The 11,778-nt window shown below is 37.6% G+C and overlaps 1 protein-coding gene across 2 annotated transcripts in view; it reads right to left on the reverse strand.

Moving 5' to 3' along the window:
* Nucleotides 1-8,405, reverse strand: part of LOC128266519 (endonuclease G, mitochondrial) — a 40,240-nt gene extending 31,835 nt beyond the window's left edge. For both annotated transcript variants that reach the window (XM_053003092.1, XM_053003093.1), the window contains exons 1-3: nucleotides 8,051-8,405; nucleotides 7,820-7,993; nucleotides 6,916-7,765 (exon numbers count right to left, since the gene is read on the reverse strand). In XM_053003092.1, coding sequence (XP_052859052.1) covers nucleotides 6,962-7,765; nucleotides 7,820-7,993; nucleotides 8,051-8,209 — 1,137 coding nt within the window. In that variant the 5' untranslated portion in view covers nucleotides 8,210-8,405 and the 3' untranslated portion in view covers nucleotides 6,916-6,961. The remainder of the gene's footprint in view (nucleotides 1-6,915; nucleotides 7,766-7,819; nucleotides 7,994-8,050) is intronic.
* Nucleotides 8,406-11,778: the final 3,373 nt, after the last annotated feature.

The raw sequence follows: 11,778 nt of genomic DNA on the forward strand, positions 1-11,778 counted from the left end.
AAAAGGGTATTCTTTAAGTTGAATTTATCAACTTGTATAGCTACAATTCTAAAAAAAATGACTTTATATTAATTTTAAAAATATGTCAGACAAAATTATTATTTTTTCATTCAATTCAGATGAACAAAAGATGATTTTGTTTTGTTTGTCTTTTTAATTTTTATATTTGTCTTTAAATTGACAAATTAAATTCACAAATCGCCATTACTTGCCTCTCGAAAAAGGGTATGACATCGGGACAGGCAAGATAACTGTTGCATATCCAAAGGCGTCGGAACACGACATGCAATTATACGAAGCCACGACCGTTGTCAGAGCCAGTCCGCCAGTCCCAGCCACTCGAATTGCAATGCACATCGGGCTACAATCATTCAATTTTCAACTGGCACTTAACCAAATACCGTCACCCAATTTTTTGCATTGGTGAGCTGTCCCAATCGGCATCGAATATGAATCTGAGTGGTTAAGGCAATCACAGCCGAAATTGAAACCCGATTTTCGAAAATAACAATTGAACTGGTAATGATGATAAGGGCAGTTGGTCGAGAAAGACCTTATTTTGTTAATTTTTTCGCAGGAAAAAACCCAATATTTATCTAAATTATTGTTTCAGAGATGCAATTTGTTTTCCAAATTATTTTATATTATTTCAATGGATTTAAAGCAGTCTCTAAAAAAACAAAGACAATATTTGTATAAAATAATTTCAGTTTCTCCAACCCTTGAACCGATAATTTGAAGAGACTTACGGCCTTGTCTAAATAATAAAAGAAAATTAATTATTTAAGCCGGACAGGCCGCAAACGCTAAACCATCGCAAACATGCGTGCAAGTGAAGGATAATCAATAGCACTCCCTTCAATTGATTTAGATATTAATACGGCTATATAGTATTACCGCCCATTGCTTTGCAGCCGCATTGTTGTGTTGAATTTTTTATGAGGTATTGCAAACCGCGAACGGGCATTATGCAAGTGAATTGCTCATTATCACATTTGGTTTGGTTTTGTCTCTGGCATTTGAATGCTTTTTCAGAAATCCCTTTTTAATGTTTGCGCAATCCCTTTTAATGCGCACAATTAATTCCGTTATGCTTTGTCGCCTTTGACACGCCGCTAGTCCCGCGCCGCGTCATTCGTGTAACAATTTGCTAAAATGTCGGGGCTTAGAGCATTATTCGCAATGGGTTAGCCCAACGCCGCTTTAAAATCCTCGCATTGCATAATTATGACCGACTCACATCGGCCTTCGTTCTGCGGCAATTTTCCCGAATTTCCATTCAGGCTAACGTAATTAAAATTATTTTAATTTCACACAAACACATACGCATACGCACGCCGAGATAGGGCTGCAGGAAAACATTGAAATTTAATTTACATCTAAGCTCGGCCTCTGTTCGGCATCGAAAAACTATCAACAAATTGTCAGGCTTTTCATTTATTTGCTGATTTTATTTGCCATTTTTGGCGGCATGGTCGACCAAATGTTCGTGCCCATGTTTACACCAAACCGTTGTACATTTTATTCCACCATTTATGGTCTGCCTTGGGGTTGAGCTGGTTTAGATAAGGTCCAATAAATAACAAATAGACTTTGATTGGATTTCGAAAAAAGGGTAAAACCGTATTTAGTAAGACATGGGGTTGATAAATAAGTACCGACTTTAGAAATTAATTTGAAAAAAATTATACAACATACCTTTGTTGCTTTTTACTTAATCATGAATCTTGTATAAGCGTTTAATTTTAAACGCGAACATGCAACACCAGCTTAGCAATAGTAATGATAATATTGTGTCTGTTTTGGCCATCATTTATTTATTATTCTATCTCTTTTTATTCGACGTACTTATTTAAATATGTGCATAACTTCTAGACAGATGCACCCCTAGCACCTGCAGCATCCTTGAAAACAAAAACACATAAAAAAATAAAGAAAGCTGAAAATATATAAGTATAAAAAAGATGCCAACGTACAAAAGCATTTTTTCCGAGCTCTGCTCTCCGCTTCTGACTGCATATTTCATAGCAAAACGAGAAAGAAACCTGCTAGAAAACACAAAAAGTGGAGAAAAAATAAAAATGCTAAACAAAGAAAATAAAAGCAAGCGGCTAGCTATACAAAAAATGGGCGCAAGGCAAAACTAAAAGCCAAAAGAAAAATGCCGCGCTTTGGCCAAGAGTGTAGAGGGCTGGGGGCAGGGGTCAGGAGTCATAGAGGGGGGTTCGGTTCGCATTATTTTGTATTACAGCGTCCCCTGCACATTCAGTAGTGGCTGCTGAGACCGGACCCCCCACTCAGCTTGTATTGCAATTTTTCAATTTCAAAAACAATTTTGCTCTGCCAACATACGTGTGGTCAAAGATAAGCTCCGTAAATATATATAACAAAACAACCCAAATGAATACGGCCAGCGAGCAGGGAAATATAAAAAAAAGCGGAGCCCGCTATAAAAACCAAAAAGCGGCAGCCAAACCAAAGCTAACCGCAGCTCAAGCAGCTATTGCAGCAGCTCAAAACTGACCAAAACCAGAAAGGCGGGCAGAAAAAAAAAAAGCACCATTCGAAATACCAAAAATAAAAATAAAAACAAAAATGCTATATGGGGCCCGGTTTGGTGTGGGCGAGTGTCAGCTTGGCACACAGCGGGAAATTGCACAAAAATGAATTGTGTTGTGCAGCATTTAGTGGTGAAATATAAGTGACCTGCTGGGCGGGACACCCAAATACGGGGGCTCTTTCAGGGGTACACGTTCGAATAGGGGCTTCTGGGCCACTGCCAGGCTTCTTCTTTAGCATTGTTGGCGGATTGATTGAATTTGCCTTGCATCTGCAAGCTTTAACTGCGCAAAGTCACAATAAGAGCGAAATTTTATTTGGACTTCAATAATAATGTTTAGAAACACAAAACAATAGCAACATTTATTTAAAATATTAATATAATATCAGTTAAAAAGTTTAATCTGTCAATTATTATTTAATTTTAGTAAAATTCAAATTTATGGTAACAGTAACAAAAGCACATAGCTAATAATCTCCTTTCTATAAATATAAGAATTTCATGTAAGCATCATAAACGATATTAAATTGCTGCCAAGTCGAATAGGCAACGCCAGTCAGTCAATGTATGAAAATCAATTTGCTGTGCACACAAATCATGAAAATCAATGCCAATGCAGCAGCAAGAAGCGATAGCAATTACTGCAGTAGCAGATGTTGCTGCTGTTGCTGTTTGTGTTGCTGCTGGTAGTGTTGCTGATGTTGCTCCTGCTGAGTCCTTTGACCACATGAACAAAGCAGCTTGCCAAGTTCTCAAGTGCATTAATGTTCTGATTTGCGGTTAGCGCAATGCGTCGGATTTATAACGGGCGTTGAAACGATGCAATAGAAACTGAAGCAGTACTATGGCAAGCCCTATAACTTTTGAACTGACTATTGCGTGGTAGGTTTCAAAGTTGGCTGAAGCCAAGAAGATTCGTAGTTTATGGTAGGATTGATTGCCAAAGGGACTGCGCTGACTTACTTGTATATTTAACTTTATTTGTTTAAGGCTGAAGATTAAATATCATTCTTTCAATCTATAGGGGAAACGGTGGGGCAATCTTTTGTTGGGTTGGGAAGACATTAATAGTGTGCACTATATATAGTTTTGGCGCTGAAAATATAAAACTACATAAAAATAAACAAATCCAAAGTTTTTATTTTTACTGATAAACAAAGCAAATTGTAACGAATCCATATTTTCATTAACTTCAAAAATAGAATTGTCATTTAACCCTTGGTCTGCCAACTGTCTCACTACGTTTTTTTAACTTCTTAGCCTAACTCAAGTCTTTTGAAAAACAGTGTCCCCTGAAAATTGAAAATTCTAGCAAGTTTCCAGAAATATACCGCAATATACTTTGAAAAGTACCATAGTACCCATACCCATACCATTTTCAATATTGTTCGACTATCGATATTATCGATAGTGTTATCGATTGTTTTACCAACCCCAATTTAAAACAAAACCAGAATTGATTAATTCGAAACAGCTCTCTCTTTTTTGTTGGAGCGCAGCAAATGTTCTAAGCCGTTGGTATGTAAGTGCATCAGCCATTGGCGGAAATCGAATTCATTTGGGGCTTTCGCCGTCCTGCGGCAACGGTGCGTATGTGCAATGTGGCTTTGGTAGCGCCAAGGAAATTGACAAAAACAGGGCAGCAGTCGGCGCCCAAAGGCACTCAGCGGTTGTGGCAGCAGCAATAACACAAAACCGCAAATCCCTAAGCCGCTATAACATTTCTCAAACGCAGCCAAAATGGGTTGGGGGTCGAGGGCTCGAGGGGAGAAAGTGTAGCCAATCGGGGCATCGAAACCGGCGTAAGCCGCTAACAGAAGCAGCTGCAGATGTAGCTGCAACTGCAACTGCATCCACAGCCAAGCCAGCCAAGCCAAGCGGAGCATGGCGAAGGCAAACAAAAGCTTAGCGGGCATAAAAACAAAATGCCAAATGCGAAATGCGCCCCAGCGAAATCCAAGTCCAATTCAAGCCAGAAGCAAATCAAAGTAAATGCAACACTCAATTGCCATTATCGACGACGCGAAGGCAGTTTGGCTAAGGGTTGCCTTTGAAAGCAGAAATGAAAATACCCCAATGAAATTGTAACTGCTTTCAGCCCAAGGATCTCCGACGATTGCTGGCTTTCCCTGCCTGGATTTTGATATTAAAAACCGCTTAATGGAGTGCAACTTATTGCATGTGCACTGAAAAGAGACAGAGAAGTTTCGCCGACTGCAAGGAGCTGTAATAAAAATTTAATGAAAACGCCAATGATTTTTTCTTACGGCCCACCTGCAATCAAAATTCAATGAGCACGTATATTTGGTCAAAGGTAAAGTCTATATGTAAAGGGAAAAGTTTTTGTATCATGTTATAGCTAGAGCTTTGAATAGCTTTTAAAATCGATTGGTCCAAATTCACTATGCCAAATTTTAAATGCTTTAGAATTGAAAGTCCATATTAATGGCAATTCTCCTCCACTTTTAAGTTTTTAGAAAATTAATATAATATACATATATTTTGAAACTCATTGACAAATTATCAATTTATTGTTGTCAATGGGTTTACAACATAAAGGGCCACAATTTAATTTTTTTTTTTTTGCAAGGATTTGTAAGTCATTGATTAAACTGCACAAAAACATGGAACAATTTTTGTAAGGCAGTGAAATCAAGGTTAGTATATTGGATTCCACTTTTTATTGAAGTGAGTCAAATGTCTCTTATGTGTGCAGTTAGAGCAGACTTTAGCTTTATTTAAAATAGTTTGGCCATATAGTAAGCCATAATCTGGAAATGTACCGATGTTGATCGCATTCCTCATATTTCCAGAGAAACCACCATCAAGGATGCAGTACATACACGAGCAGCACCTGGTCCTGCCCCACCTGCCAACTAAGTGAGTTGAGCAGCAAGAAGCTGCCTTTTTTGCTGTTCTTTAATTTGAAAAAATTGTCAAGCATCAAAATACTTTTAGAGCTTTTCTCAGCCCGAAGGCAGTGGAAAACAGGAGATGAAACCCAAGTTACTTGGCCAAGTTACTTGTCAGCCGCCGCGTGCGGTGCGTGCAAATAAATCAAATAAATTATGGAAAAACCCAAGTAAAGTGTGAGAAATGGTTGCGGCTTACCCTGCCCCACCGCCACAATCCCTGGTCTATTCATATGCTTATGTTGTAACCAAAAAGAAAATAAATAACATATTCAGAAATGAAAAAACTGACTAAAAGAGTGAAAATTTCTGTTGGCGGCTGCTGCATCTGGAAAAAAGGAGTAACACCGACCATAAAAAATAGCAGCAACATCATAATCAACAGCAAAAAAAATATTAATGGAGTTTTCATGTTTATAATGTCATTAGCTCACAAATGCTGCGGATGCTGTGGAAGCTTGTGTTGCTGTTGCCGTTGCTGTTTGCTCTTGCTACTCCTGCTACTGTTGCACATGTGCCGTGATTCTCTGCCACATATTTTCAGTGATTTTTTCGCTCCTGCCACCACCTCCTTGGGCCGCACATCCACAACCTTTGCGCGCACACAGAGACAGCCGTAAACATGCAGCACACCCACATAGACACATCTATAAATGTGCGAACACTAATGTGCACATTATGTTGAGGCCATTATGCCGGGGTCTCTGGCTCCTTCGAAGCCAAGGGGCCAGGAGCCTGAAGCCTAGAGCCGACTGCCCACCAGACCATGCACAATAAGTTGGTGGTTTTGGTTTTCTGGGTGGCGCCAACAGTTAGCAAGTGAAAACCCTTTAACTCATTTGTTTTGCTTAGCACAGCAGCAACAGCAGCCACTAGAGGAGCTTGTGAAAGCGAAAGGGGAGGGACTTGCCTGTGTAAAACAGGAGGCGTGTGAAATAACGTTTAGCTTGACATTACTGGCCAAAATCCTGGTCGATAGGCTTTCTTTTTCAGAAAGTCAACAATTTTTGTAAACTATAACATATCTTTAAATTAATTTTAAGTATCATTAAATAGTTATTTATTGTCTCCATCGAATTGAAAAATATAACGGGTCAGCTAAAGAACGTAAGGTTTATGGTATACCATAAACAAATATACTTAACTTCAGAGGAAGCAAACTTTGACAAGCCATAGCTTATATTCCCCTTTAGATATTTCAAAATTTAAATATTCCTCTAAACGACTTTTATGCGCATATATTTTTATTTATACATTTATAAATTATTATTTATTAATTAATTTGAGACAAGGGATCACTCCCTAGGGAGTGATAATGTTATGACCTCGAGTTTTTCACTTCGATTAATGGTCAATTCACCAACACAATAAAAAACTATTAAAAATATATATAACGTGTGCATACTGCCACATTTTTTTTTAATTTTCAAAAATCCAACTTACCTCAAGCTCATATTCCCCTTCAATATTTAATTTAAATTTTGATATATTATTCTTCAAAATCAGTCATAGAGGGTCCATGTACAACCATATCTATCTGATCTCGCTGCTGGCCATCATAAAATTTAAGTCCTGCAAAGTGCTCAATATCTCGAATGTCAGATAAAAATGATCGCAGGTCCATTTCTTTGTCGACATCAGCGTTCGGCACAACAAAGCCTTCCATAAGAGGTGTAGCACCATCGACATTCTCATCGCAAATGATGATTTTGAAAAAGTGAGTTGGTACGGCAACAGTATTCATGCCTGTTACGTGATAACGCACAGACCAGTTCCTGAATGTAATCCTTTGTGGCATAAATAGAGGACCGGTATATACATAGACCGATCCGAATTTAAGAGCCAATTCCCTTACATAGTTCTCCAAGCGAAGCCAAATGTGGTTTTTTAGTCCCCGATTAATGGGTACAATGTTGGGAAATTTGTAGGCTTCCGTAAATTTAACCACGTCGCATTTGTAGTTCTGAGGCGAGGCCATATGACCTCCAACCCAATCGCTATTCCTAAAGTCCCGCATAGTTGCACAAAATGTTGGCAATATGGAAGTATCCGTTATGTAGAGACTCGGCTTATGCAGCGTCTTAGGATCTCTGAGTTCTAAACATTCTTTTTTAATGTGTTCGCACACCCAATGGGCAATGCGGTTGCGACGATCGTATGAAAGTACAAAATTTTTATACACGCGTACTTCATCCATTCCCGGAAAGCCATACTTCATAATTCCAGAAACATGCTCCATTTCCTTTTCTAGGTTGTCTTCTCGATGCCCGGCGGAAAAAGTCATGAACGCAATCTTTAATAACATTCAGTCAATATCGGTTTTCCCGGCTTTTAAGTCTGGACTCACTATTTTATGCGCCTTCGTCCTACTCCACAGTGTGAATTGCTCAAATAAAGACACACTACCAATATCTGGTTGTTCGAAAGACGTTTTAGCACTAGGTGTATTTTCTACACCACTATTCCTCGCAGTTTTATTATCAACGACGGACATTTTAGTTGACCCCCAAAACAGTTCTAGCTGAAATACAAAGGGTCTGTAACAACATTATATAATAATGAAAAGGATATGACTTACGGCCCTAAAAATGTGTGTCCGACATTGGTAAACATATGGATCAGTCACCATGATAGCCTTAATTCTTCTACAGGATATATCTTGTTGGACAAGCGCACCGAGAACAAAAAAGGTAGCTCCCGTTACAGCACAAAATGTTGCAGTTATATAAGTTGACATTATGGTGATGTTATTGCTTGGACTTTTGTGTAGAAAACTTCAATTTTGTCATCAAAAGTATAGGGTAATGAATACATATATTAGAGTACACATATTTAATTTCCAATTTCGAACAATTATTTGTTTACATTGGATTTCCATATGTGATTAAATCGAACACTAAATTCATAGATTATTATAGAAAAGTAAAAATAAAATAAATAATTTTCCTCACACCTTTGACAATTTAAGCAAAGGAATTTCGATAAAAATGTATAATTTAACGTCGAAAACATATAAGTTTTTTATTAGGATTAAAATACAAAAATAAATATATATTTTTTGTACTGCAGCTGAAAAACTTCTTGACTAACATAAAACAACAATTCAATTACGAATGATAACGAGGTGTCCTGAGGATTATTTGCATTTTCTTTTGCCAATTACATTTTCTGCCTTTTCTATTGACATTCTTTCTGGTTTTTATACCATATGTCCTGAGCACTTTTACTCTCTATGCTTGTAAATATTATGAGTAATGTGAACTTAATGACTTGACACATATTTGTGTGCGGGCTGTGCTTAAGTTTAATGTATTTTAAAGTTACTTCCCACGCATATTGAGCGTATCTTCATTGAGCTGCAAAAGAAAGTTGTCTGTCTAAAGTAAATAGAAAGGAATTTTGTGCTAATTCATGAAAGAATCTGCACCCCCATTTCTCCTCAAAAAACTACCCCTTGGCATTCACAACAAAAGCTAGAATTTTCTGCTCCCTTTCGCGACGTTTTTCTATTTTATAATGATAACATTTTCATGTTTTACAATGTTGTAATGCCTGGATATGAGTCCCAAAAGCGGCATCTTACCCTAGACGTGGTTTTTATGACGTCATTTATGGGTTAATGTGTGTGGGTGTGCCCGTCATGGTAGATTCATTAATTTTGCGAACTTTTCGAAACTATTAACAGCAACAATCTTTCCAAGGCAGCTTTGATATTTGCGAGCTGCGGGCCCCGAGTTTTGCGATGTCAATTAACATTTTGCCGGGAAGAGGCAGCGCACGAATGCATTATTAAAGAGCTCAATCAGCCTTGGCCGGAAACGGAAGTGAATTTCAAGTTTTTATTCTTACACTTCCCATGGGGAAACTTTTTCGGAAGCGGGAGGAGGGAAAGTGCACGTTTACATCCGCGTTTAGTTCGCCTTTGTTTGAGGCCAGCAAAGTTAGCGCATTTCATTTATTCATGCCCCCTTGACCAGGCCCAGTTTCCCATTCTCCGTTCGTTGCGCTCTTCTGTATTTTCCTTTTCCTCGAAGGAAGCAGGAAGAGGCAGCATGTCGCGTCCTGTGCTAAATGTAATTTTCCGTTGTTAAATCCTGTTTTTCAAAACTTCTTTCCAAAGTGCAAAGGAAGTCAACTCGAGCGGACAACAAGCAAAACGTAACAAAACGAAAGAGGGTAAAACAAAAGGCATGCCAGCGGAACTACCAAGAAATATCAAACAGTTGGCGAGAGAAATAAATTACTTGGCACTCATCATCTTTTCAGCTCCAATGTGGACAGTGGTAAATTAATTTTAAATTTGGCTATGGAACAAAATCGGTCTAAAAGATTTGAAGAAGAAAATTAAATCACCACATAGTATTTTTAAAAGTGAATAAAATGGTAGGATTATTAAAAAGCTAGTTTTTATTTTGCTATGAAATGTTGATTTTTTTATGGCACAGGTTATTCATTAATTTATAGACAGAGCATTTTCTTAAAGTACGATAATATAACAAAGTCAATATAGATATATATATATATATAAATAGATATTTATATTTTAAATATACTTAAATTTCTCTGAATATTAAAGGAATGAGTTTCTTGATAATGTATAGTTCATCACGCAATAAAATTAATAAGTTATCTCTCTCTTAAGTTCAAAAAATTAATTTCGTATTGACTTGTGTAAAAAAAAACCTTAAGAACTTGTTTTTGTTTTCTGTGAAGGAGAAAATCGTGCTTGTTGAATATTATTAAATATATTTTTAAGTGTTATTGCTTAAGCATTTTAGTTAATTTTGGTTTTCGTATGCTTAATAAATTTTGCCTGCCCAAAAAATGCCTTAGAACATTCACTGGTCCACAAAAGCTCCTCCTTTTCAAAAGTTATGGACCAACTTGATGGTAAATATTGTTCAAAGCCACGCCCAACTAATTACAACTTCTTATGTCCCGCAACACATTTACTTTAATTAAGTTATTTGCCCCGCCCATCGTGGGTTAATTTTGGCCAGCCAAAATGACAAATGTACCATTGAGAACGCCTTCCGAAAAAACTTTACAGCTGCGCGGAAGCGGGTCATAGTTTTTTTTATATGGTAGAGTACATCTCCTGTCTCAGGTCTCACTCTGACCCCATGGACTTTGTCCACTTGGCAGGAAAACAAATTTACGGCATTGCTTTTAGTTGTTCCTCGTTATTGTTGTTGCACATTTGAAATGTACATAATAATTCACACTCTCTGGGCTGCGGGAGGGGTTGGTGGGGACCACGCACAAATCTACGCCAAAAGTAAAGTCATAAGAAAATGCATAAAACATGCCCAACATTCGCCGTCAACGTCGCCAACACTTCAGCTGCCTGCCTGCCTGCCAGGCAAAAACTTTTCTCATCATCAACCACAAACAAAGGCCAAAACAATGGAAGAGCAAGTGAGACGGCGACAAACGCTAGAGCGAGAGGGGGCGAAAAGAGCCCGAAAAAAGCTAAAGCCCGAATCGGTGGACCAGGCCCAAAACATAAATTGCTGCAGGACAACAGGGAGAGAGCGTACATAGTGAACACCGGGAACAATGTCTTTGAAACATGGTGACTATTTCCTATAGCACCACGCCCAAAAAATATGCGGTTCCCTAAAAATATAAAGTAAGCGATAAGTAAGCTAACATAATTAATACCTGCGAAGAAACTAGAGCTATCTAAACCCAGATTTGTAATTTTCGTTTTTTTTTTTTTTTGGATAAGAGCGTCAAACAACAATCTTAAATAAATAAATATATTTGAAAAGTTTGTAGCAGAATTTCACACAAATAAAAAAAATGTATAAGTTTTATTTATATAAAATGTAATATTTATTTTGTACTTTTTATGTATTTTAAAGTTGGTACTCAATATTTACATTCGTGACAGTGATAGATTCTTTACATATGTTCTATACATTGTGTTAATTCTCACGAAAAATTGTGTATTTTCAGTAAATTAAACTATTTTTCAAAAATTGTTTTTCAAAAATTTCATTTGGTCAAAATTTTTAAATAATGATAAACTTTCGTTTAATTCAGCATTTCTTTGTATTTCTTTCTTCCGTGTAGACAATGGCATTGCTAGTCACCCCAAAAAGATCACCACCACAGTCAACGCCCACTGCCACGCCCAACCGGCTAAGCCACAACAACTTCGCAGCAATTAAGCTCGGGGCCAGTTCTGGCATTGGGCCCAAAAGCAATGTGAAGCGGGGGCCGAGAGAAAATAATTTTTAATTGTGCTGCACAATGCTGTAAAATTAATTCATCTTTTTCACACTCAAATAAATTGCTGTT

This window comes from Drosophila gunungcola, chromosome 3R, assembly GCF_025200985.1.
Source record: "Drosophila gunungcola strain Sukarami chromosome 3R, Dgunungcola_SK_2, whole genome shotgun sequence".
In the NCBI taxonomy this organism is placed as follows: Eukaryota; Metazoa; Arthropoda; class Insecta; order Diptera; family Drosophilidae; genus Drosophila; species Drosophila gunungcola.